The 26,582-nt window shown below is 44.3% G+C and overlaps 1 protein-coding gene across 1 annotated transcript in view; it reads right to left on the reverse strand.

Moving 5' to 3' along the window:
• MARK1 (microtubule affinity regulating kinase 1) overlaps positions 1-26,582 on the reverse strand; it is a 209,098-nt gene that overhangs the window by 23,150 nt on the left and 159,366 nt on the right. The window contains exons 7-10 of the mRNA XM_040351418.1: positions 24,439-24,495; positions 20,946-21,182; positions 8,751-8,870; positions 697-796 (exon numbers count right to left, since the gene is read on the reverse strand). Coding sequence (XP_040207352.1) covers positions 697-796; positions 8,751-8,870; positions 20,946-21,182; positions 24,439-24,495 — 514 coding nt within the window. The remainder of the gene's footprint in view (positions 1-696; positions 797-8,750; positions 8,871-20,945; positions 21,183-24,438; positions 24,496-26,582) is intronic.

The following is a 26,582-nucleotide window of genomic DNA, read 5'->3' on the forward strand; positions in this document are numbered from 1 at the left end:
AGAAGGGGACAAGCGGACATCTTGTTAAACTCACCAGTTTTGCATTTCACACTTATTTTTAACGGTAAATGGAGCTTATATAGTGAAATACAGGATTTAGAAATCCGGCTGACTGTTTACATGTTGAATTATATGTTCTGTCAGATTAGCAAACCGGTGACATCAGCAGGTTTGCCGCTGCTTTTAAATTGAACATCTAAACAATCTGTCAGATTTCTAAATACTGTATTTAACCTTACAAGCTCTGTTTCCTGTTAAAAATAAGTGTGAAATGAAAATTGCAATTTGACTCTTCCAGTGCAAGGGGCCCACTGTAGTTTGAGGACGGGTTTCCCCGCATCCAATTCGCATGACATGCGAGTGTGACCGGCTCTCAATGGAGAGGTCCGGGGGCGGCTGCGAAGCAGATTGCAAAAGGGTCCCGTGCCTGCTTGGGTCCAGTTCAGGTGTGAATTCAGCCACAAATTCGGACCTGAATCAGTGAACAGACACACACCGGACCCCTGGCACGAACCCACATATGTGAACCCGGCCTCAATGTTGACAGAGTTCAGCTTTAGGGGAATATATAACTTTTTTGGGGTTGACATACACTTTAAAGAAACTGTGATTGCGTAATCATAGATTCTACACTGTACTCATATATTAGTTTATGCTGCTTACATTACATTCAAGACAGGTTCACTTTTCACCTACCTATCCTCTTTGTGTCATTGTTATCTGGCTCAGGCTCAGTATATGGCTTCAGGTCATCCTCCTCATAGCCAACATTCATCCACCGATCCTTCATGATTTGCTGGAAAAAAAACAACATTAAAGTGATTGTAAAGGTTCATTTTTTTTTTTTAAACAATAAACATGTCATTAACTATTTTGGATTCTATAATTTTTAAAGCAGCAGCTCTTGCATATTTATTAATTTATTTTATAAATATCACTAGTGTTCACATTTATTCTCCAGCTACGCGCAGTGAGGGTGGCTCACATTAGACGGCCCTTATCTCCACCCCTTTTTTCTACATTTATAACTTTATTCATTGCTGCTATGGAAGCCATTCATTTTCTGTCGAATAGACAGATTAATGCAGAATCAGTTTTCTCCACCAACCAGGAAATGGCTGAGTGTGAGGAAGATTATCCAGGAACTCTGAAAATCTTAGAGAACCTGTTAGAAAAACAGGTCAAAGCCTGGTGGGACGTGTTCACCTTTGAGCACTATAACAAGGAGGGACTTATTTTCAGAAGCTTGAGGTGGGAGGTGACACCTCAAGATGGTTTAACCGACACTAAGTACATGACCGAATGGTTAAATTTTTTCAATAGGGTAGGTAAAGAGTTGCAGAATTTAGTACTTAAAAGGAAAGAAATTAAATTATCTTTACTGAATGAAAAAATTCAGGTTTTACAGAATAAATTGGAACCAATTAAGGAAACCAGTTTAATGAAGGATTTTAATGTTAATATGAAAAAGAAACTGGAAAAAGTTGATAGAGAAACACAGAAAAGGAAAGTTAAAAAATTTAACAGGGATTCTGAGGATTTTAAAAATAATAAAATTTATGCTTGGCAGAGCACAGGAATCACCAATAATAATATGGATGAGGAAGCCATTGTGGATTCACAACAATCATCAAGAACCTTGGAAGTCATAGCAAAGAAGGATACTATTAAACAAAGTACCAATAGTAAAAAACCAAAGCTTGATCAGAGCTCATCCAATCAAGCTCGAGGTATTGGTACGAATATTGGTAAAAAAGATCATTATGCCTCTCAACAGGCATCACCTGGACCTTCAAGGCAGGAGAGAAATGGCCAACAATATGGTCACCAATATCAGTCCCCTCGGACTCCACAATTTTATGGGAGGAAGGATCAGTGGGACTATCCCCCACATCAGAATTACCAACAGTGGCCCCATCACCCGCCCCCTTTGGGATATTATCCAGGACCTGAATATGGACATATGGGTAACAGATTCCAACCCTTGGCAGAGGATTACCATAATGGTTATTACTCTCAACAGCCTTTTTTAGGGCATCGGGGGAGGGGAGGGAGAGGCGGGACGCCGAAGAGGTACCCACAGACCAGGAACAACAAGGGAGGAGACAAGCATGCTACTCCGAAATTTCCGCAAAGAGGACCAGAAATCTATCAAAGAGAAGACGGGGATGCAGGGCAGGGCGAAGGAAACAATCCCAGAAAACGAATGAGGGAAGTGGAAGCATAGGAATATTTAACCTGAGTAAGGTAGCGTTGAGCCCGAAAGAGCTCAATGTCCTCAATACGGGTTTAAAATGTGCCCCTAGAAAAACGATGAACAAATTCGATGTGTACATGGACACACAGAAATTCATCAGGACTCTTAATTTAAAGAAATATTTCTTGAGCCACCCTGTAACGTCTTCTATGAATAGTACCATTGTGACAACGAAAGTAGATAGTGGACTTAAGAATAAATCATTATTCAATCCCCAGATTTCCAATAATCATTTTATTGAGGTCTTCAAACAGTTGGTACTCAAAGATATTGAGGAATTACATCTGAAAAAAGGGGTTAACCCCCGTTACATCAAAGAGGGTATTGAATCTTTGGAGGATAAGAAGGATATTGTGATCCGACCAGCGGACAAAGGGGGAGGGGTGGTAGTCCTGGACAAGGAGTTCTGCTGTACCCAATTATCCCATATGTTGAGCGATACCTCCACATATAAAAAACTACCATCAGATCCTACTGAACCTTTTAAGGTACAACTTGATGCGTTGGTAGATTGGGGTTATCACATTGGAGCTTTAAGTCTTAAAGAGAAAAAATACTTAGCTCCTTCAGCGTGCAGGATACCGGTGATCTATACTTTGCCGAAGATCCATAAGAATGAAACCATTCCACCTGCTCGTCCAATAGTCAACGGGATTGGATCAGTTACAGCCAGACTGGGAGAATATCTCGATAGGTTTCTTCAATTGAGTGTGCGGACCACCAAGGCATATCTGAAAGATACCACTGACCTGCTACAGTCCCTGGACAAAGTGAGCATCAAGCCTGATATAGACATCTTTTTGGTGACAGCCGACGTGGCGTCACTTTATACTATCATTCAGCATGATGATGCCGCACTGGCATTGAACTGGGCTCTTAGCAGGAGGGATGATTTATCGCACATTCAGAAGAGATTTATGGGACATGTATTAGAATTCTGCATGTCCCATAACTACTTCTGGTTCGATGGCTCTTTCTTTTCCCAGCAGGTTGGCGTGGCTATGGGGGCTAAGTTTGCCCCCAGCCTCGCCAACCTGTTTATGGCTGAGTGGGAGGACAGGCATGTTTTTCATAACCGGAGACCCCAATTATTATTTTATCGGAGGTTTATAGACGATATTTTATTTATATGGGAAGGATCACAACAAGAAGCACTCCAGTTCCTGGGAGAACTCAATAATAATTCCAATAATATTAAACTGGAATACACGATCAGTGGAAATACTGTCAATTTCTTGGATGTGACTATTCAAAGAGAAGGAAATAAATTAAAGACTAAAGTGTATTTTAAAACCACTGATCGGAACAGTTACCTGTCCATTAATAGTGGACACCATCCAGCGTGGATTAAAAATATCCCTAAGGGGCAATTTTTAAGAGTTTGACGCAACTGCTCAGATGTCACTGACTATCTCTCACAAGCACAAATACTCAAGAATAAATTTGTTCAAAAGGGATATGATGAGCCAGCTTTGAATACTATGATTGAAGACATTGCTGTTATCCCTAGAGATAAATGCTTGGAGAAGAAGGCAGAAGAGCCAAACAATAATCAACACCAATGCGGATTCCTGTCTGGGTTTCATGCCCAATATAGGGAGGTAGAGGCCATTTTTAAAAATCACTGGCACATCTTGGGTAAGGACAGACACCTTGCCGAAATTCTTCCGAGTCAACCACGATTCATCTACAGGAGGGCTCCTAATTTCGGTGATAAGGTGGTTCGTAAGATTTTAGATCCCCCAGACCAACAGGCCCTTAGAATAGATCTTAAAGGATTTTTCTCCTGTAGGAAATGCATCTGCTGTAGAACTGTACGAACAAGTAACAGGGGTAAACAACAGGTCATGAGTAGTGATGGGAAGAGTTTTTCTATTAAAGAATTTATTACGTGTAACTCTTCTTACGTAGTATACCTGATCTGGTGCCCCTGTGGGCTACTTTATGTAGGGAGAACCAAGCGGTTATTGCGGATTCGAGTGGCTGAACACCTTGCGAATATTAAGAAAGGCTTCGAGTATCATAGTGTGTCAGTCCACTTTAAAGAAAAACATAACCAAGACCCCTCGTTAGCTCAGTTCTGCGGTATTGACTGTGTGTACCCTTCGTGGAGAGGCTCAAATAGGGTGAGAGACCTGTCGCAGCGCGAAACTCAATGGATCTTCCTGTTAAAAAGCCATTTTCCGAGGGGACTAAACATAGAACTGGATGTGAATTGCTTCATTAGCAATGCCTAAATTATGAGCAATAGATTTGAGACATGCGTTTTTACATATATAGGATGATCATGAGCTATGTTTATATAAGGGGGCCAAACAACTGGGCTACCCGTCATGATCAGAGTTTTGATGAGTGCATGCATATGGGGATGATGTAGTACACCCACTTACGTCTAAACCAGAGCATTTATTTGTTTTACTAACGTATATTTATACACATGTCATTTACAGCTCATGGCCCAGTTTATTATCTTTTTCCAGTATTCATTTTAATATAATGTTTTTAAATAATTTTAACATTTTTAAAAATATATGTATTATTTTATATATATTGTTTATTCCTATTAATATCTTTTAACTAATATTTTTATGCATTTTTAATATGGATAACAATATCTGCAACTCTTTTATATACAATTTTTAAAATATCATTTATATTTTGTATATACACTTATTGTCTAGAGATGTGTTTGTAGATTTTAGAGTGCTATATAATATATATTTTATATATGTATACATGTCATTCATAACTATACACACCATTAATTGGCTGGCTCTTGTGCTTAAATAATGAGAGCCAATGTACTCTGTGTTTCTGAATTTATACTGCTATACTCTGTATGCATAGACCTAGAGGTAACTTGTGGTCATAGGGACATCCGAAAAGCTGACAGTCAGCAATATTTGGTTTTCATCCCTCCATTATGGAATACACTGCAGGCAGGTTGAGTGTCATACCCCAGTTTAACCATCGGGGTTAGACATTACATTCGATACTAGGCAGTGGGATGTGGTGTAATACACCGACGTCGCCACTGAGGGCCTCCACCACGTTGGAAGAATGCCAGCTACAGCGTCATGACGATGATGCTGCTCTGATTGGATGAGCGGATCAGCTGCATGTTAGCATGGCTGGGAGGAACGTAAGTCCACTCAGCTGCAGCTTGTTAACATCAGTAGGCACGCATCAACACAAGGGGGGAGGGAGGACCCTGGCAACTATATAAAGCGGCACTAGACAGCTGGTAAGTAACCCCATGAAGAAATCATTTTGATGAAACATGTCGGGAGTGATTACTGAAGTCACAACCGCATACCTTAACTTTCTAAGCTTGAACGTGGAATGGTCTAATCTGCCACCAGCTCAATTACCTAAGCAGCGGCTCCAGTACACCTGCACAAGGGCTGTGAGTAACACTTGGGCTATTCGTTGGTCCGCTGTGACCACTAGTTCACCTGGAGGATATCTTTATTTTTTGTTTTACACCGTGTCAGTTTTTGGATTTATACACTGCTTGTAACAAGAGTTACCTTTGTGAGTGCATTCTTTGGGAGATTTGTAGTGTGTTATTAAAAGTTGTGTTACAGTATCACACTATTGTGCTCTCTTTTTCTTATTTGCATATGGCTGTTATCTTGGAGTTTTCTTTTTGCTTCGGATCTCCATCTGTTTAACTGAATGCTCCACTCTATATGAAAAGAAGGAGTTCTATCAACTAAACTGAGGGGGTCAGTTAACAAGCCTGTGTGCCTAAACACGAAAGTGTCAGGCCATTTGTTGCGGTGAGTTTGCATTTCTGATGGGTGGTGGAAGCACGCAGTCACTGTGGTGTGGTGAAAGCACTTATTGAAGATCGGGAAGGATTTTTTCTTTTCCTTTGCTCTCCATTTATGAACTATTTATATATATTTTTTTGTTCACTTAGACAGTTCATGGACTTTATTTGCCAACCTGGTATTTTTTGATGCGATTTTTGCACGGATTTTTGGACACTTATATATTGACTCACTTAGAGGGTGGATTATTTATTTATTTTTCACTATGTCACTGTACCAATATTATATTTGTTGATTTACATTTTCACCTATTTTTTTGAGCGCTGTTTAATATCACATTTGGCACCTTATTTATAATAGGTATCACTGTATTTGCATATTAACTATTTTGAATAAACATGTCATACTTACCTGCCCTGTGTAAGGGTTTTGCACACGGCGGCACGATCCTCCTCTTCTGTGGTCCCCCTGCGGCACTCCTGGCTCTTCCTCTTCATGGGGTTCCGCCATGAAGAGCTGCTTTCCATGGGGGCACCCATGCGGGTGCACTCCCGAGTCCTGCTTCTGCATCCATTGACACAGACAGCAGGACTCGGCCTGGCCCCCGTAGCAATGGATTTGAGCTGTGGTGAAACTACAAATCCCATCATGCCTCTGCCTACAAATCATGCCTCTGATTGTCAGGGTCTTACAATGTCTCATGGGACTTGTAGTTTCACCACAGCTGGAGTGCCGAAGTTGCCTACCCCTGGATTAGATGGTCTTTTTTTTAATTGCCATTTGTGCCCTCTGTTTGTACTGGTGAATATTGTAAATTAAAAAGTTGACAGTTGTCCCTAGAACAAGAAGGGGAAATCTTCCAATGGCGACACGTGTTTTGGAGGCAACAAATGCCAGACATAGAGCGAAGTTTGCTCAATTCCCCCATCAACACAATGTTCACAGGGGAATCCCTCCTGCCAAGTCATTGTATTCTCCTGGCAGAAGAAGCTGTCCCCTCCGGGAGAAGACGGTAATTAACACTAGCGGCTATACCATCTACTAGCAATAATCGCATGTAAAATATGGCAGGCTGGTTGTACCCAAGTCGATCAATCAACTTAGTACATTCAGCCTGCCCATACATGGTTGAAATCTCGGTCCCTTCCTGTTGAACCGGCTGGGATTTGAACCGTCTATGGTCGGCTTGCGAGAGGAATTTGCTTCACCTTTAGAGATTTCCTCTAACTTTCTTTTGCGTTCACCCAAAAGCGGAAGCTCCACTTGTTCGCACCCTCCCATTTGGCACTTTTTGGGGGGGAGCTGGTACCTGGTTTTGACAGGTTCCCGCTCCCACTTTCGGCTAAGATCGTCGCATGGCGATCTACAATATTTCCAGCCCCTCCTCCTTCCCCCCGCTACTTTTTGGGTCGCACACAGGTCCCAGAAGACGGCAGAACCATTTGGAAAGCGTAGTGCAACTTACGCATGCGCAGTAGGAAACAAGCTGTGAAGCCGCAAGGATTCACTTTCTATTTCCCTTACTAAAGATGCTGGTGCCTGCACCTGAAGCCGATTAACCACTTAAGGACCCCTTCACGCCGATATAAATTGGCAGAATGGCACGGCTGGGCACATCAACGTCTCTATACGTTGCCCTTTAAGCCCAGCCGTGGGGTCGCGCATGCACGCGAATCGGCGCGGGACTCGCAGACCCGATCGCCGATGGAGTCCCGCGATCAGTCCCCGGAGCAGAAGAACGGAGAGAGCTGTGTTTAACACAGCTTCCCCGTTCTTCACTGTGGCGCTGCCATCGATCGTGTGTTCCCTTATATAGGGAATCACAATCGATGATGTCACACCTACAGCCACACCCCCCTACAGTTAGAAACACAGATGAGGTCATACATAACCCCATCAGCGCCCCCTTGTGGTTAACTCCCAAACTGCAATTGTCATTTTCACAGTAAACAATGCATTTAAAATGCATTTTTTTGCTGTGAAAATGACAATGGTCCCAAAAATGTGTCAAAATTGTCCGAAGTGTCCGCCATAATGTCGCAGTCACGAAAAAGATCGCTGCCATTAGTAGTAAAAAAAAAAAAAAAAAAAATGTATAAAAATGCAATAAAACCATCCCCTATTTTGTAAACGCTATAAATTTCGCGCAAACCAACCGATAAACGCTTATTGCGATTTTTTTTACCAAAAATAGGTAGAAGAATACGTATCAGCCTAAACTGAGAAAAACATTTTTTTGGGGGGATATTTATTATTATAGCAAAAAGTAAAAAAGATTGCATTTTTTTTTTCAAAATTGTCGCTCTATTTTTGTTTATAGCGCAAAAAATAAAAACCGCAGAGGTGATCAAATACCACCAAAGAAAAGAAAGCTCTATTTGTGGGGGGGAAAAAAGAACGCCAATTTTGTTTGGGAGCCACGTCGCACGACCGCGTAATTGTCAGATAAAGCGACACAGTTCCGAATTGCAAAAACTGGCCGGGTCCTTTAGCTGCCTAAAGGTCCAGGTTTTAAGTGGTTAAGATGCTGGTGCCTGCACCTGAAGCCGATTAATGAATACCTGGACAGGTGTGTGTCCTTATATTAAAAGTGAGCAGTATTTGTAGCTGCTGACTTAATTTTTTTTTTTACAGAGTGGAACTCCTCTAAGTGCATCATAATATGTTTTTATTGTAGTTGAGACCCTAAAAGAAGAAGTCCGTATCAGGTCACTTACTTCTAAGCTTCCTCGCTTGACGGGGTTCAGTACAAGCAGTTTCTTCAGCAGGTTTTCACAGTCTGTAGACATATAGAAAGGAATTCGATACTTCCCCCGTAATACTCGCTCCCGTAATTCCTTCAGAAGACAAGAGAACACACATGGTTACCATGATATCAGCACTGGCTCCGCAAATTGTTAATTAAGGTAAAGGAAACGTATATCGGGGAAGTATGCAGAATGCATTGGAAATCTTTCCTTCTACAAATAATTTTTCCTTCACATTTGTGATCTGCCCATTTTCTAAACAACTAAAGCCAGAGAGGTCAGTAATGACAGCCTACTTAGTCCTCTTAGCAGAGGTTTTCCTTTATTGAAAGCACACTGGATGGCCGTCCACTTCATACAACAGTGTCCGTCATTCAAGGTCGCCTTTGTGAGTCAATAAATCATTAAAATTCCCTCCTGAAAAAAAAACAAAAAAACTTACCAACTGTGCTACTCCATTGAGAAGTGGATGGTTCCTATCTACATGTGTTTTAGTTTACAAGCACATTCCTTTATGGGGGACTAAGACTTTGGCCCAGATTCAAGAAGCAATTGCGCCTGTGTAACCATAGGTTACACAGCGCAATTGCTTACTTGCTCCGGCGTTACGAATGCTCCCGATTCAGGAACATCGTAACGCCGACTGCAGCCTAAAATCTGCGTGGCATAAGGCTCTTATGCCACGCATATTTTAGGCTGCATTCTTGCGATGACCGCTAGGGCGCGCTCCCATTGTGCTCAGTGTATAGTATGCAAATTGCATACTAACACCGATTCACAATGTTGCGCGAGCCCTGAGTACGCAAGTTACGTCGTTTCCGTACGGCGTGTTTAGCGTAAGGCTGCCCCTTCTAATAGTAGGGGCAGCCAATGCTAAAGAATACCCGTCGTTCCCGCGTCGCGAAATTTGAATTTCACGTCGTTTGCGTACGTGATTCGTGAATGGCGCTGGACGCCATTCACGTTCACTTGGAAGCAAATGACGTCCTTGCGACGTCATTTGCCGCAATGCACGTCGGGAAAGTTTCCCGACGGGGCATGCGCTCTACGCTCGGCGCGGGAGCGCGCCTAATTTAAATGATTTCCGCCCCCTACGGGATCATTTAAATTGCGTGCTCTAGCGCCGGGCAATTTTGCCGGCGCGCCCTCGCAATTTACGGAGCTAATGCTCCGTGAATCGAGGGCAGCGGAGCAAATTTGCGGGGGCGCAGGGCAAAATCGTTGCCCTGCGCCTCCGCAAAATAAGCGCAAATCTCTTTGAATCCGAGCCCTTATCTATTAAAGCGGAGCTCCACCGACACGTTTCGCGGGAACTGCTTCTTCAGGAGATAGTAGTATCTCTGGAGAAAAAAATATTATTATTGGTTTTTGGATTACATGACATTATAAAACAAACTAAATATAAAAGTAAAAAAGTGCTTGATGCATGTGGTTCCTCTGTGTTGACGGTTTTGGTGCTTCCCTGTTCTAATCGCATGTCCCGATTGGCTCTAATGCGCGCAATATATTAGATTAATTCTTATATCAATCTTTTGTTGATATTTTTATTTTTTACTTTTATGTTTAGTTTCAGTTTTATAATGTCATGTAATCCAAAAACCAATAATAAAGGGATTTTTAATACAGCTTACCTGTAAAATCCTTTTCTTGGAGTACATCACGGGACACAGAGCGGCATATTCATTACTATATGGGTTATATGGAGTACCTTCAGGTGTTGACACTGGCAATCTTCAAACAGGAAATGCCCCTCCCTATATAACCCCCTCCCATAGGAGGAGTACCTCAGTTTTGTAGCAAGCAGTATGCCTCCCAAAATGGTCCCCAAAAAAGAGGGGTGGGAGCTCTGTGTCCCGTGATGTACTCCAAGAAAAGGATTTTACAGGTAAGCTGTATTAAAAATCCCTTTTTCTTTATCGTACATCACGGGACACAGAGCGGCATATTCATTACTATATGGGATGTCCCAAAGCAATGCTCACAATGAGGGGAGGGAGAACATCTCCAAGACAAAGGATTTAATTTAGAGAATACTCAAATCATAATAAATCCAACTTAGTTGAGAAAAATAATCTTAAATTTTAATTTTAACTCAAAAAAGAGGAGCCCCCGGAATCCGAGGGTCTCAAACTGCAGCCTGCAGCACTGCCTGCCCGAAGGCAGTATCAGTATTCCTTCTTACGTCCAACTGGTAGAATTTTGTAAACGTGTGGACAGAAGACCAGGTTGCCGCCTTGCAAACTTGAGCCATAGAGATCTGGTGGTGTGCTGCCCAGGAGGCGCCCATGGCCCTAGTAGAATGAGCCTTTAATGATACTGGAGGAGGCAACCCTTTCAAGCCGTAGGCCTGAGTGATTAATTGCTTAATCCACCTAGAAATGGTGGACTTTGCAGCTGCCTGCCCCTTCTTGGGCCCATCCGGTAATATGAACAGCACATCTGTTTTCCGGATCTTCTTTGTAGCTTTAAGATAGGCCTTCATGGCCCTGACGATATCCAAGGTATGCAGCAACCCTTCCTTTCTGGAAGTAGGTTTAGGGAAGAAGGATGGTAATACCAAATCCTGGTTCAAATGAAAACTGGATACAACCTTCGGTAGGAAGGAAGGATGAGGGCGGAGAACGACCCTGTCCTTGTGAAAAATAAGATATGGTTCCTTACAGGATAAGGCCGCCAGTTCCGATACTCTTCTTGCGGAAACTATGGCGACCAAAAATACTAACTTCCTTGTCAGTAAAACCAAAGGAATTTCAGCCAACGGCTCAAACGGTTGTTTCTGTAAACTTGACAGAACAAGGTTTAAATCCCACGGGCAAAGCGGGGATTTAACTGGAGGTTTAATACGTAAGACCCCTTGAAGGAAGGTCTTAACCAGCGAGTGGGTGGCCAGCGGCCGCTGAAACCACACTGACAGAGCAGAAATCTGTCCTTTGATTGTGCTTAATGCCAATCCTTTATCCACTCCTAGCTGGAGAAAACTTAAAACTCTATCAATGGTGAATTTGCGAGAAAGCCATCGCTTGGACTCACACCAGCCTACATAGGCCTTCCAGACCCTGTAATAAATCACCCTAGAGACCGGTTTCCTGGCTCTGATTAGGGTAGAGATTACTTTCTGAGACAGACCTCTACCCCTGAGAATCAGGGATTCAGCTTCCAGGCCGTCAAATTTAGATGCCGTAAGGCAGGGTGGAGGATCGGACCTTGCGATAGCAGGTCTGGCCGTAGAGGAAGAGTCCAAGGGTCTCCCACTACCATCTTTAGGATTAGTGAATACCATGCCCTTCTGGGCCATGCTGGAGCTACCAGGATGACTGGTATGTGCTCCACCCTGATCCTGCGCAGCAGGCGGGGTAGTAACTGGAGCGGGGGAAATACATAAAGTAGTCTGAACTGATGCCAAGGGCAAACCAGCGCATCGGTTCCGCAGGCCATCGGATCCCTTGAGCGGGATATGAACCTGTCTAGTTTCTTGTTGAGTCTTGATGCCATGACGTCCACGTCCGGCACTCCCCATCTCTGGCAGAGTGTCTGAAAGACCTGTGGATGTAGAGACCATTCCCCCGGCAACAGAGTCTGGCGACTTAAAAAGTCCGCCTGAAGGTTGTCCACTCCTGGAATGAATATCGCCGATATGCAGGGCACATGAGCTTCTGCCCATAGGAGAATCAAGCTCACCTCTCTCTGAGCGGCTTGACTCTTGGTTCCCCCTTGGTGATTTATGTATGCCACTGCTGTGGCATTGTCCGATTGAATTCTCACCGGGAACCCCTGCAACTTGGACGTCCAAGCCCTGAGGGCTAGTCGAGCTGCTCTGAGCTCCAAGATGTTGATGGGCAATTGCTTCTCTGGCTTTGCCCAAGTGCCTTGGCGAGTGCAACCATCCAAAATTGCTCCCCAGCCTGTTAGGCTGGCGTCTGTGGTTATTATCTTCCAAGCCACTGGGCTGAAAGACTTCCCCTTCAGTAGATTCTGAGGGTCTAACCACCAACACAGACTTTGTCGGACTCTTGATGAGAGCGGCAAAGGGATATCTAAGGCCTGTGGCCTCCTGCTCCAGGCTGACAGGATGGCTGCCTGGAGGATGCGAGTGTGGCTCTGGGCGTACGGTACCGCCTCGAATGTGGCCACCATCTTGCCTAGTAACCGCATACATAGGCGAACAGTTGGTTCCTTCTTGCTTAGAACCAGTAGAATTAATTCCTTGATGGCTTTGACTTTTATCAGAGGCAGAAACACCCTCTGTTGTTCTGTGTCTAATCTCATGCCGAGATATTCCAACTGCCTTGTGGGCTGGAATGCTGATTTTTCTCGATTTAGGACCCAGCCGAACCTCTCGAGGTACTGAACTGTGAGGGCCACTGCTTGTTTCAAGCCAGGAGACGAGTGATCTATGACTAGGAGGTCGTCCAGGTATGCTAGGATTGTGACCCCTTGAATCCTTAGATTGGCTAGGATTGGAGCTAGGACCTTCGTGAACACCCGGGGGGCCGTAGCCAACCCGAAGGGAAGCGCCATGAATTGGAAATGACGTAGAGCCACCAAGAAGCGTAGAAATCTTTGATGTGGCTGGTAAACTGGAACATGAAGGTAAGCATCCTTTATGTCTATGGATGCCATAAAATCGTCCTTCTGAAGTGCGGCAACTGCTGACCGCACGGATTCCATCCGAAATGAGCGGACCTTTAGGTATGCATTTACCATTTTTAAGTCCAAAATTGGCCTGACATCGCCGTTGGGCTTTGGGATAATGAATAGGTTGGAGTAGAAACCTAGCCCCTGTTCTTGGACTGGTACCTCTACTATTACCTCCTGAGAGAGTAGATGATTCAATGCCGCTATTAATGCGGCTCCCTTCTTCGGATCGTTTGGTACTCTTGACTCCTGAAAATTAGGAGGAGGAAACTTTAGGAAGTCTAGTTTGTAGCCTGTAGCCACGGAGGACCGTACCCATTTGTCGGGAATGCTGGCCTCCCAAACCTCTGTAAAGAGACGCAGTCTTCCCCCCACCTTCGAGGGTGGGGGCGCCCCTTCATAAGGCCGGCTTGGGGGCTGGCTTTGCTGGCTTGCGAAACCACTGCTTCTTGCCTGCGCCGGCCTGTCCCTGCGTCTTGTTAAAATTTGCTTTCGCAGGAGGCCGTCGATACTGTTTGGTATTGGAGGGCCCCTGCCCAGGGGAGTACTGTCGTTTAAACGCAGGCCCCCGAAACTTCCTCTTGGTGGGCAAAAGAGTACTTTTTCCGCTTGAAATGGTCTGGATGTATTTGTCCAGGTCTTCTCCGAAGAGTCGTCCTCCATGGAAGGGAAACCCTACCAGGAGCTTCTTGCATGGGGGCTCTGCCTCCCAGCTCTTTAACCATAAGAGTCTTCTCATATGGATAAGGGATAATGATAGGCGTGACGCTTGCTGGATCGAATCCTTAATCGCATCTACCGTAAATCGTATGGCCCTAGGGACGTCCGAAAATTCTTCTGCCTGCTGGGCAGGAATAAGTTTAAGCATCTGCTTAGCTTGATCCGATAATGCTTGCGCAACCCCAATTGCAGCCACAGCTGGCTGCACTACTGCCCTTGCAGTAGTGAAGGAGGTTTTCAGTAGCGTTTCCAAGCGTTTATCAACCGGATCCTTGAACACCTGTATGTTTTCTACAGGGCATGTTAAAGACTTGTTAACACATGAGATGGCTGCGTCTACAGCCGGGGCTGCCCATCTCTTGGAAAATTTCTCTTCCATAGGATATAAGGCAGAGAATCTCTTTGGTGGTACAAAGATTCTATCTGGCTTGGCCCAATCTTGGAACATAACTTCCTCTAGTAGAGGATGGATCGGAAAAAACCGCATTGGTTTGAGGCGCTCTTAGTGAGCCTAAAGCTGAGACCGTTGATACTTGGAGATCTGGTACTGGCAAGTTGAACGTCCTATGGACCAAGTCTGTTAAAACTTGAACCCACCAGCTCTCCCCTTGGGAGGCTGCGCCAGACTCCTCCGTACCCGGATCCTCGATCCCTGAACCTACTTGGTCCTTGTCCAAGAGGTCTTCCCATTCCTCTGCGGAAGGGACCTCCTCATCTGAGGGTTCACGCTCGGGCGACGGAGATCTATTCCGTTTTCTGCCCCGCATAGCCTTGGCTATCATTTTTTCCATTCTTTTTTCCATCTCCTTTAGAGAGGTGGACAGTACCTCGTCCGTGACCATCCTAGGGTTGGACTGACCCGTGCCAGCTCCAGCCCCAGATCCCGATGGTCTCACCAAGGCTCCTTCTGGGGAAAGTAGCGGTAAGACTTTGTCCGAGACCCCGGACCCTCTGGGGGAATCCCCACCTTTTGTACCCTCCGAACCAGATGCCATGGTACAATACTGAGGTACGCCCGCTACTTAATGGTGTTTTGGGAAAATAAATAGTTGTTGCCCACAAACCCTTTCTGGGGAAAAAAATGCCTTTCCTTATTAATCTTGGCTTTTTTTTTTTTTTTTTTTTTTAAACCAAAGAAAGAAAAACCATTCTGTCCCCCTTAGTAGTATTTGCCAATAAAAACTGCTGAAAAGAAAAAGAAAAAGGAAACCCTATCTTTAGGGTGAAAGACAGTCTGTTTGAAGACTGTAATACTTTTCTTTGGCCACTGTGTGTCCTCGGCGCCCCACTCTGCCGCTCTGGTCCTTCCTCTCTCAGTTTCAACACATCACTGAGCTGGGAACTCTTTTGGAAGGGCCGCCCCTTCCTTTTACCTACGGGCCCGCCCTTCCCCTTCAGAAAAACGGCGCGAAATTGCGCCCATATCACGGTGACGCGCGCGCGCGCCCGCCGCGGGGGCGGGGGGGGGGGTTTTGGAGTCCCACACGAGGAGGTCAGAGGCTGATCCTGCCGTCCAGGCCAGGATCCACAGAGCGGCATTTATCTGTCTGCAGCAACCGCCTGGACCTCTCTGAGCAGGCTTGCAGGTAAGAGCATTCACTCCCTTTACATAAGAAACCTCAATAGATTCCCAGGGGCTTCTCTAAAGAGAATTGTCACTATACACACAGGCCCTTTTCAATGCTACTAGCACCAGTTGCAATACTACCAGGGAGGTCACAATTATGGGGATTATACACATATATAGTCATCCTATCTTTAAGATATGTGACTCACCTTGCCAGATGCAGCGCATAAACCATAGGCATGTCCCGCTGTGACCTTCCCCCAGACAAAACCTGCTGCGAACCAAGTTCCGCAAGTTTCCCCTTCACTTACCTGCTCCATGCCGCAGGACTTTGCACAGCAAGAGGTCCAATCTTCCCCCATCTCCGTGGGGCGTCTAGACCTTCAGGCCCTGGGTTCCTATGAAGGATCCACTGTCCTGGGCCCATATAGCACCCTGGCAACAGAAACATTAGGCCCCCAAAGGTTTCTAAGTTCTGGGCCCAGGGTCCAGCTCTCTGTGACAGAAAGCATTATGGGCTATACCCCAATGGTTTGGGGTCCGGTTACTGACCACTTTAGCACTGAGGCCTTTGGACAGAACCGGTTAGCCCACCTTAATCCCAAGGATGTGGAGGCAAGCTAAACCATGACCAACACCTAAGACACTGGCGTAAAAACTGAGGTACTCCTCCTATGGGAGGGGGTTATATAGGGAGGGGCATTTCCTGTTTGAAGATTGCCAGTGTCAACACCTGAAGGTACTCCATATAACCCATATAGTAATGAATATGCCGCTCTGTGTCCCGTGATGTACGATAAAGAAAATCTGTTTTTCTCCAGAGATACTACTAGCTCCTGAAGAAGCGGTTCCTGCGAAACATGTCGAGCTAACATTCGTCCTTTTATGTATTACAGTCATACACGTCCCCTGTGAGATGTGATAACCCCTTTTGGACTCCTATTGGATTAATCTGTGGTTACTGCAGTTGCTGCTGTAGCTTTCTTTTAAAATATTTCATTTTATGTGCCGTTTTTTTCATTTTTAACAACCCTTACGGGTTATATGTTAATAAACCTATTTGTATTTTTATAATTGGTGCCTACAAAGTCCATTTCTTTGTACCTTTAACATTTGCTGTTCCAATATATTTAGGACGTGGCACTGCGTTACCATAGACACCCACAGTCCATCCTGTGGTTGGTGATCTACCAACAATTCAATAATTTATCATTAACTGACAGCTGATCACGTGGTAAGGGGCCGGATCTGTGATCACCCGAGTCTGGGCAATTGGGGTCCGCGCTGTAGCCGTCATTCGACTATAGCACGGACCCCTAGTGCAGGGCTCGACAAATCCCGGTCGCCATGGCGACTAGAAATAGCGTCCTGGCGACTTGAGCCGTTGGTATTACAAGTTATTACCACCAGATGTGTGAGTTGGCGCCATCTGGTGGTGGCCGTTGGTATTACAAGTTAAGCATTACAAGTTAAACAGCAATTTTAATGTCATTTTTCACTATTTTCACTGCCATCTTCTTCCCTCTAATTAGAACCCCCAAACATTATATATATTTTTTATCCTAACACCCTAGAAAATAAAATGGCGATTGTTGCAATACTTTCTGTCACACCGTATTTGCGCAGCGGTCTTACAAGCGCACTTTTTTGGGAAAAAATTACACTTTTTTTAATTAAAAAATAAGACAACAGTAAAGTTATCCCCATTTTTTTTAATATTATGAAAGATAATGTTACGCCGAGTAAATTCATACCCAACATGTCACGCTTCAAAATTGCGTGCGCTTCATAGGCGACGTTTAAAAAAATCTACAGGTTGCATGTTTTGAGTTACAGAGGAGGTCTAGGGCTAGAATTATTGCTCTCGCTCTACCAATCGCGGCGATACCTCACATGTGTGGTTTGAACACCGTTTACATATGCGGGCGCTGCTCACGTATGCGTTTGCTTCTGCGCGCAAGCTCGTCGGGACGGGGTGCGTTTTCTGGCTCCTAACTTTTTTAGCTGGCTCCTAGATTCCAAGCAAATTTGTGAAACCCTGCCCTAGTGGTTAAATTTAGCTGTTCATTTCTTGCTATTATAATTTACCACCAAAGAACATAGATGTGTACAGTCGACAGGAAGGGGTTAACATTCTGATGACCTTTTAGCTGTATATCAGCAGTGAGAGATCTAAGGCACAGCTGCACCTCACTACTAGACTCAGCAGATTTCAGACTACTGAGGAAAGCCGTGCCTCTACTAATGTGGCCACCTTTATATAGAGAGAGTACAGAAAAAGACACGGTAAATCTGTAATGGGAAAAGATCAGCTGTGGGGAGACCACGGGCAATACTGCCAATTAGTCCTTTGCCTTCCTTTTTTTCCTGAGCAAAGCCTCCGTGGTTCAGTTGCTCTGTGAGTTACAGTACAGCTGTACAAATATTAAACTTCCCCGTAGTATTTATAGGAAAAGTAAACTTTTAGTGCACTTATCACCCTCCCTTCAAAGCACATTCATAAGAAGTCATACCTGTGTAAAACTCTGATCTGCACGCTGCGGCCTGCCCAACGCTGCTCAGCCCCCTGCCTGTACGCCATTACATCAACATATGCACTATGGCCTCTATTCACTTCAACAGAAAACCCCTCTATGGGCTCACAAAACAGGCTTGACATTGAAGTGAATGGATTATTTATCCTTAGCAATAAGTGTGCACGTGAAGCTGTGTGCCAAATGGAATAGTTCCAGCAATGGACAAAGAGGGAGGTGAACCGTATACTGTATATATCCAGGCCCGTCGCTACAGGACAGGCAAAACAAACAATTGCTTGGGGCCCCGAGCTGGCCTGGGGCCCCCCCAACTTCCCCTTCCCAGGCTGTAGCGTGGCCGAGCTCCTCTTCTTTCCTCCTGTCAGTCCGGCCGATTACCGCGCGGTACAGTAGATTCAGTTTCCTGTTCCGGCCGGACTGACATGAAGTACACACTGAGTGCTTACTTCCTTTCAGTCCGGCCGGGAACAAGAAAATGACTCTCCTGTACTGTACGGGACCTGGCTGGTGTTCTGCCGAATAAGTTCCGCCCGGCGGATAAGGACCCCCCCCCCCTTGTACTGCGCATGCGTGGCGCAGAGTCTCCGAAAATACGTCAGGACACCTGACCGACAGGAGGAAGAGGAGCTCGGCAACGCTACGGCCTACAGGTAAGAAGGGGAGGTGAGAATAGAAAAACATGGGGGGGGGGGGTAAAAAGAATGTGAGAATGACCACGGTGTTAATGGATCACCAACTCATAATAAATTAATGTGACATATATGCTTTTATTCATATTTTACCATTTTGTAATCACTTTTATTGGCTATATTTTACACTGATTTGTAAGATATTTTTATAAATAAATCTCATTGGTTGATGTACACTTAATGGAGCCCTCTTTTATATTTCATGCTATGCTGGGGCACTAGTGATTCATCTTGCCCCACCATCACCCCTTCCATCCACCCGGCTGTTGGTTTTCTGCTTGCTGTGGTTCTGCGCTTTGCGTGCGTGCGGGGGGGGGGGCCTCCACGTCCATTTTGCTTGGGGCCCCCTTATTCCTTCAAACGGCCCTGTATATATCACATACACACGGTGGCAAGGATCACATACCTGGCACTTCCAGGTTGGGGCATGCAGGCGCGCCTTCAACGACCATTCCTGCTGTGATTGTTTACAGTGGGAGCCGATCAGCAGGTATTGCAGACACAATGTCCACCGACACCCGCTGATTTTTCCGTTACACAGGCAGAACGGCAGTCCGCCTATGTAAACAAGGCAGATTGCCGTTTTGTCAGTAGGCAAGACATTGATCCTGTGTTCCTTATGAGCAGGAACACAGATATCTACCTTCCCCTAGTACAAGCACCTCCCACAGTTTAGTAAAGCACTGGCTAAGAACACATTTAACCCTTTGATCGCCCCTGATGTTAATCCCTTCTCAGCCAGTGTCATTAGTACAGTGGCAGTGCATTTTTTTTAGCACTGATCACTGTATTGGTGTTAGAGCTGCGTGATTAATCGTTAAAAAATTGTGATCTCAATTCAACCCCTCCTCACGATCTCTATGCAGAATTTCCTGATTCATTAATTTAACAAGTGTAGAGAGCTCTCTGCTCACTCAGCTGTCAAAAGAAAAAAAAATGGGCACCCCCAAACATATATATAGCAGAGACCCTAGAGAATAAAATGGTGGTTGTTGCAATATTTTGTCACACGGTATTTGTGCAGCGGTCTTTCAAACGCAATCTTTTGGGAAAATACACTTCAATGAATAAAATAAAAAAAAACTGTGTAATGTGAAAGATGATGTTACGCTGAGAGAATTATGATCTTTATCCTGAGCCAAAAGATCGTGATTCTCATTTTAGCCAGAATCGTGCAGCTCTAATTGGTGTCACTGGTCCCCAAAACGTGACAAAAATGTCAGTGTCCCAACTTTTCGCCACAATATCGCAGTCCTGCTAGAAGTCACTGATCACCGCCATTACTAGCAAAAATAAATAAATACACAAATTCCATAATAATATCCCATAGTTTGTAGATGATTTAACTTTTGCGCAAACCAATCAAAATACGCTTATTGGGATTCTTTTATTGAATATGTTTTATAGCAGAAAGTACATTTTTTTTTTACAATTGTCAGTCAAAGTAATGCAGTGCCGTATCGCAAAAAATAGCCTGGTCATGAAGGGGGGTAAATCTTCTGGAGCTGAATTGGTTAAAGCAGAGGTCCGGGGAAAAAAAAAAAATTAAAAGCCAGCAGTTACACATACTGCAGCTGCTGGCTTTTAATAAATAGACACTTACCTGTCCTGCTGTCCCTCAATGTCGGCACTGCAGCTGATGTTTCCATCAGCTGTCGGGTGCTGCCGCCTTTGCGTTTAAGGGAACCCGGCAGTGTAGCCTTTCGGCTTCACGCCGGGAACCCTACTGCGCATGCCCTCTCCTATTAGCCCGGTGGCCAGGGGAGGAGGAGGAGGGAGCCCCGCGGTGACGTCACTGCCGCGTCGCGGCCGGACTCCCGGAAGTGGAAAAGCACTTATCCTGCCCCCCCCCTCCTCCCCGAAAGGTGCCATTTGTGGCACCGGAGGGGGGGGGAATCCAATGAGCGGAGGTTCCACTTTAGGGTGGAGCTCTGCTTTAAGCTTAAATGCTTAGCCCACCTTTTAAACCACAATTAGGGTGTAAAGCCTCAGAATCTAAAAGGTACAATACTGTCCCTACCTTTAAATTCTGTCCATCGAAAGGTAAGGAGCCGCTGACTAAAGTGTATAAAATGACCCCGAGGCTCCACACATCCACCTCCGGACCATCGTACTTCTTTCCCTGAAAGAGTTCCGGGGCAGCGTATGGCGGACTGCCGCAAAACGTATCCAGCTTGTTACCCATGGTGAACTCGTTACTGAATCCAAAATCTGCTATTTTGATATTCATGTCGGCATCAAGGAGAAGGTTTTCTGCCTGTTAAAAAAAATATGAATACAAATTACAGAATTAAACATTTTTCAAGGGTAACTTCTTTGTTTGAAAAAAAAAAAAAAAAAGACAAATAAATGAAAATTAAAGGGGTTCTAAAGCCTAAATATTTTTTACCTTAATGCATTTCTTGCATTAAAAGGTAAAAAATATTTAGGAATCAGTATCCCCCCTTGCTTTAACTTGCCCGAGACCTCATTTGATACAGGGCTGTGCATATCTGCAGCTTTTCTCTCCCCTCACTCCCCGGTCTCACTGGGTTTGCAGAGGCAGCAGGAGCCAAGGGGGATCAGGAGCCGGACGAGGGATCGGGAGGCAGGGCTGAATCCCGCTGTCTGTGTAAATAGACAGCAAGGCTCGGCAGCGGGCCCACACAAGTGCCCCCATAGAAAGTGGCTTTCTATAGGGGCACACCCTGAAGGGGGGGAGCCAGGAGCGCCAGCGGGGGACCTGAGAATAGGAGGTTCAGACCTGCTCTGTGCAATTCCATTGCACAGAGCAGACAAGTATAAACCGGTTTGTAATTTAGATTTATAATCACTTTAAAGTGGATGTAAACTCGATTCATGAAATTTGAGCTGGGCACATATATCTGCAGTATTTTGTTATCTCTTTTCAATGAGCCAAGTCTTATAGCTCTCTGAACAGTTCCTCTGTTATCAGCCTGAGAACTCCTGACATATTTTTTGACTTTTTAGACAAAAGCAGCCTGAATCTTTTGTCAAAGGAGGTTGCTAAAATAGATTAGCAGAGAGCAGCTCCTATTACAAAACAGCTCTGAGAGTCTCTGCCTATGAGGAGAGGGGGTGTGTGCCTTTCCTCCAATCAGCAATGTTAGCTATCTTGGCTGTATGTCCAGACATCACACTCTGTGTTAACCAGGAAGAGTAAATCTACTAGTGATCTCAACTTTCTAAACAGTATATAAATGTGAAGACAGCAGATATACATATAAAACCTATGAAGGGAGATTTGGAGATCTGTGTATCACTGTTCACTTCACTGGGTGTATGGAGGGTAGTTTACATCCACTTTAATAGAGCATATACAATTGCCACACAAGTCATATTGTAATTAAATGTTAATAAAAAAATCACCTTTTACTTTCATTCTGCAGCTCTGTCATTTTCTTTAAAATGTAATATGACAACCTCGAGGCGTTCTGTACACAAAATTCCCCCAGAAGTGTCATCTCCTGCTTGTGTGATTGGCATATTGATTTTCCCAGAATTCTGCACTGAGATACATATTACATTTTTCCCATTGTCATTTTTGGTGAGATACTCCCAAAGGGAAATCACTTCTATAGGGGTGCAGACCCTGTCACATTCCTCGATTGATCCCTGAAAGTGCAGCAGCTGATCATTATAAAGTCACTCTCAGGCTACCATCACACTGGGGTGGGGGTGCGCTAGCGGTAAAGCGCCGCTGGTTTTAGCAGCGCTTTACCGTCGTTTTAGCTGCACATTTCGGCCACTAGCGCGGCGCTTTTAACCACCGCTAGCGGCTGAAGAAAGAGTTAAAAGTGCCCGTGTTGCGGCGCTGCCGAAGCGCTTGCAGTGCTGCCCATTCATTTTAATGGGCAGGGCATTTGGGAGTGCTGTATACACCGCCCCAAAGATGCTGCTTGCAGGACTTTTTTCCTGTCCTGCAAGCACACCACCCCAGTGTAAAAGTACTCAAGCTTTCACACAAGGGAGGCATGAGAGGCACAATGAAAACGCATGAAAAGCGCCCGTGTGAAAGGGGTCTCATTCAGATTCAGTTTACACATACCGTTATTTCTTCAAAATAACAAAAAGTTGGAATCTGCAATAACATTTGTTAAAATCCTTGCAATGCACATTGTTCACCCAGAGGGGAATTTTTTTTGTTTTGTTTATCAAGAGAAGTGGAGTTGCTCTTAAAAGTATTTACTCCTGAGCAACATACATCTACATAAGGGCCCATTCACCCTATGGCATTGCATTACAATTCCTTTACTGCAATGCACATCAGAACTCAAAACGTGGTTTTGCGTGTTTGTATTTTGGATTTTAGTCCGGATTTGTGTACACACAATCGGATAATCCGAAGGAACACATTTGTTATCAGACAATTTGGGAGCATGCAGTGCCATTCATCTGAGTGGCACTTCATTGCACCTCGCTGGTGGATGTCCGTTGCAGTGTGCGGCAACATATTAATGTGCGCTGCCTAAAGGCGTTCGGATATTCCGACAACAATTTTCCGATGGACGTGTTTTGTCGGATAATCCGACCGTCTGTATGCTCCATCGGACAATTGTTTGGAATTTCCGACAACAAATATTGGGTGTGCATGCTCTCAAATTGTCTGATAACAAATGTGTTCCGTCGGATTATCCGATTGTGTGTACACAAATCCGGACTAAAATACAAACACGCATGCTCCGAACCAATGCTAAACATCAGACAACATTAGCAGAAGTTGCCCAAAGGGTGGCGCTAAAAAACAGAAAAAACACGTAGTTTTGTGAATGTTGGCTAAAAAAGTTCTGCCGTCTGTATGCAGAACACCAACGCCCTTCGGACAAAAATCCACAGATTTCTCAGATGGAAATCCGATCGTGTGTATAAGGGTTACAAATGGTGCACATCTGTTGTGCCGATATTGCTGTGAACAGACACTCAGAATCAATAGCACATCATCGAACCCAATATACTGCATGTTACTGCAACTAGACACACAGCAGTTTGTATAAACAAACTCTAAAATAACTTCAATTCTCAGAACGATCACACATTTATCAATTATTTACAATTGTTCCCAGATTTGATTGGAATATCCAATCATATTTGAGAAATATTTTCTGGGTATTCTTCCTGGTTTAATCCAAACGATTGGTTTGTATGAAATGTCTTTAGCATGTCATAAATAATCTGCCAGTGTGTCTGGCTGTCTCACTGACCCCAGTACAAGGATAAAAGAGCTCCCGACTGCATACAAGAATTTTAAATATTGCAGCCACTGGCTTCTGATGGCAGCCAGGCAACTAGCATGCTCTAAAAAAGATATAAAGGTCTTCATTGACCACGTTTCACAAAAGCTATGTGGCAAATGGCCTGCAGGGGGCACCGCAGGACCTGAGTTCTTACCCAAAGCAGCCAAGGTTTGCAGAGGCACTCAGGATACCACAATAACATTAAAAGGGACAGATGTCTGAAAAGGTCATACTGCTCTAAAATATAAAAGAAGGATCTGTAGAGGACACATAACTTACCTTTAAATCTCGATGTACGATACACTTCTGATGACAATACTGCACCGCAGACACAATCTACATAGAAGAAAAGGACAAGGTGAAAAACACCTCTAAATCCAACATTACAGCAGTAACAATATACCCCAAATCTACAAGAATGACACATTACAAGGGTCCTCCAAGGGCGTCTCACAGATCTCAGGGACTCCAGCAGTAAGACCCCATTACACCCGAGGTCCCAACCCAGTCCATGTGCCGCTGTCATTACAAAGAAAGTCTTACCCTTGTAGATCTCATTTTTAATTATTATTAGGAAAGAATGTAGCAGAGATCCCAGAGAGAAAATTCTCCAAGCAGTATTTATAAGTGATCTTATAAAGGGGAAGGTTATTAAATTTATCCATGTGTACCCAAATACTAACGTAGGTCTAAACCCCAACGGTTTCAAATATTTTATTGAATTTTATAATTATCAACAAATTTCCATTAAGAGCATATACAATAATATAATAGAAAGAAGTTTTTCCATTAACAGAACATGTACAATAGTATAGTAGAAAAAGGCGTAATCATTCAGGAAAGTAACTCTTATAAATGAAAATAGATTGTAGGATAAGATTATGTAACATGAAGTGTCATAATCATAGCTTCATGGCAGCTATTTGACGACAAGAAGTTGCTAAACCCCAACTGACCCACATTTAGTTTGCATAAGCACTGTGCATCATAAATTAACTTTTTCTATTAAACAGAATACAGCTATCCTCTGTCTTTCATCTTTTTTGCACATTAGTGCTGATCTCCTCCAGCCTCCATCAGCCACTTCAACACACATTCACTCTAGACAACTGCACATCATTGCTTTGGAACAGTAAAGTATCTTGTAGTCTGCACCAAGTACACCTGTGACAATGCAGAAGTACAGCTGGGAGTCGGTTGTCACCAGGGCCGGGACAAGGGGTGGGCAGGATGGGGGGCACCCTGAACCTAACCCTATGAGAAAGGTGGGTGCAGTTTGGCATCTTTGCCCCAGGCGCTGGATGACCTTGTGTCGGCACTGGTTGTTGTCACCACATAACAAGAAATCCGGATCACTGGGTATTATTTGAATACATGCTGCAGAGCAGATTCAAAAAGTTAACTTTTGAAATTAAGTAAGAGGTCCGATAAACTATGATGGTGCAGAGTTGGACTACATTCACAACGCACAGAAACGCGCTGCCCTTTTGCAGACGTGCGGCGGTGCCATTAAATCTTAATAGCACCCCTATGCATTTGCTAATGCGTTTTTGCATGTACCAAAAAGCAAAGTGAGTCTTCTCAAATGGGTCAGCAATTTATTTTGAGCATTTCTCATGCGTGGACTGAATGTTCTACCCTACAAATGGCAAAAGGGAAAAAATGTGTGAAACGATTGTAAGAAAAGTAACACATTTTGAGAAAGGATTTGTTTTGTTGCAGTGCCCATAGTTTTTAAGCAATCATGCGATACCTACTACTTGGCGCAGTAATGTGCTTAATATATGCACCAAAAACATAGGCAATCTTTTCAAAAACATGTTGCCAATTATTCAGACCCCTTTCACAATGAGGCGGTTTTTGGGCATTTTAGCGCTAGAAATAGTGGCCCGGATTCAGATAGAATTGTCTATCTATCGGCGGGCGTAATCGTTACGCCGCCATAAATTAGGGTGCAAGTTCCGTATTCAGAAAGAACTTGCGCCCTATTTTACGGCAGCGTAACGTATGTGTGTCGGCGTAAGCCCGCCTAATTCAAATGGAGATGATGTGGGCGTGTTTTATTTAAATTACACGTGACCCCGCATGCGCCGTTCGTGAAAAAATCCCAGTGCGCATGCTCGAAATTACGCCGCAAATCGTCAATGCTTTAGACCTGTACGTAACTTACGTACAGCCCTATTCGCGAACAACTTACGCAAAATTTTCAAAATTCGACGCAGGAACGACGTCCATACTTAACATAGGATACCCCTCATATAGCAGGGGTAACTTTACGCCGGAAAAAGCCGAACGCAAACGAGGTAAAAAAAATGCGCCGGGCGGACGTACGTTTCTGAATCGGCGTATCTACCTAATTAGCATATTCCTCGCGTAAATATACGGAAGCGCCACCTAGCGGCCAGCGTAAATATGCAGCCTAA

This window comes from Rana temporaria, chromosome 4 (genome assembly GCF_905171775.1).
Source record: "Rana temporaria chromosome 4, aRanTem1.1, whole genome shotgun sequence".
Classification (NCBI taxonomy): domain Eukaryota; kingdom Metazoa; phylum Chordata; class Amphibia; order Anura; family Ranidae; genus Rana; species Rana temporaria.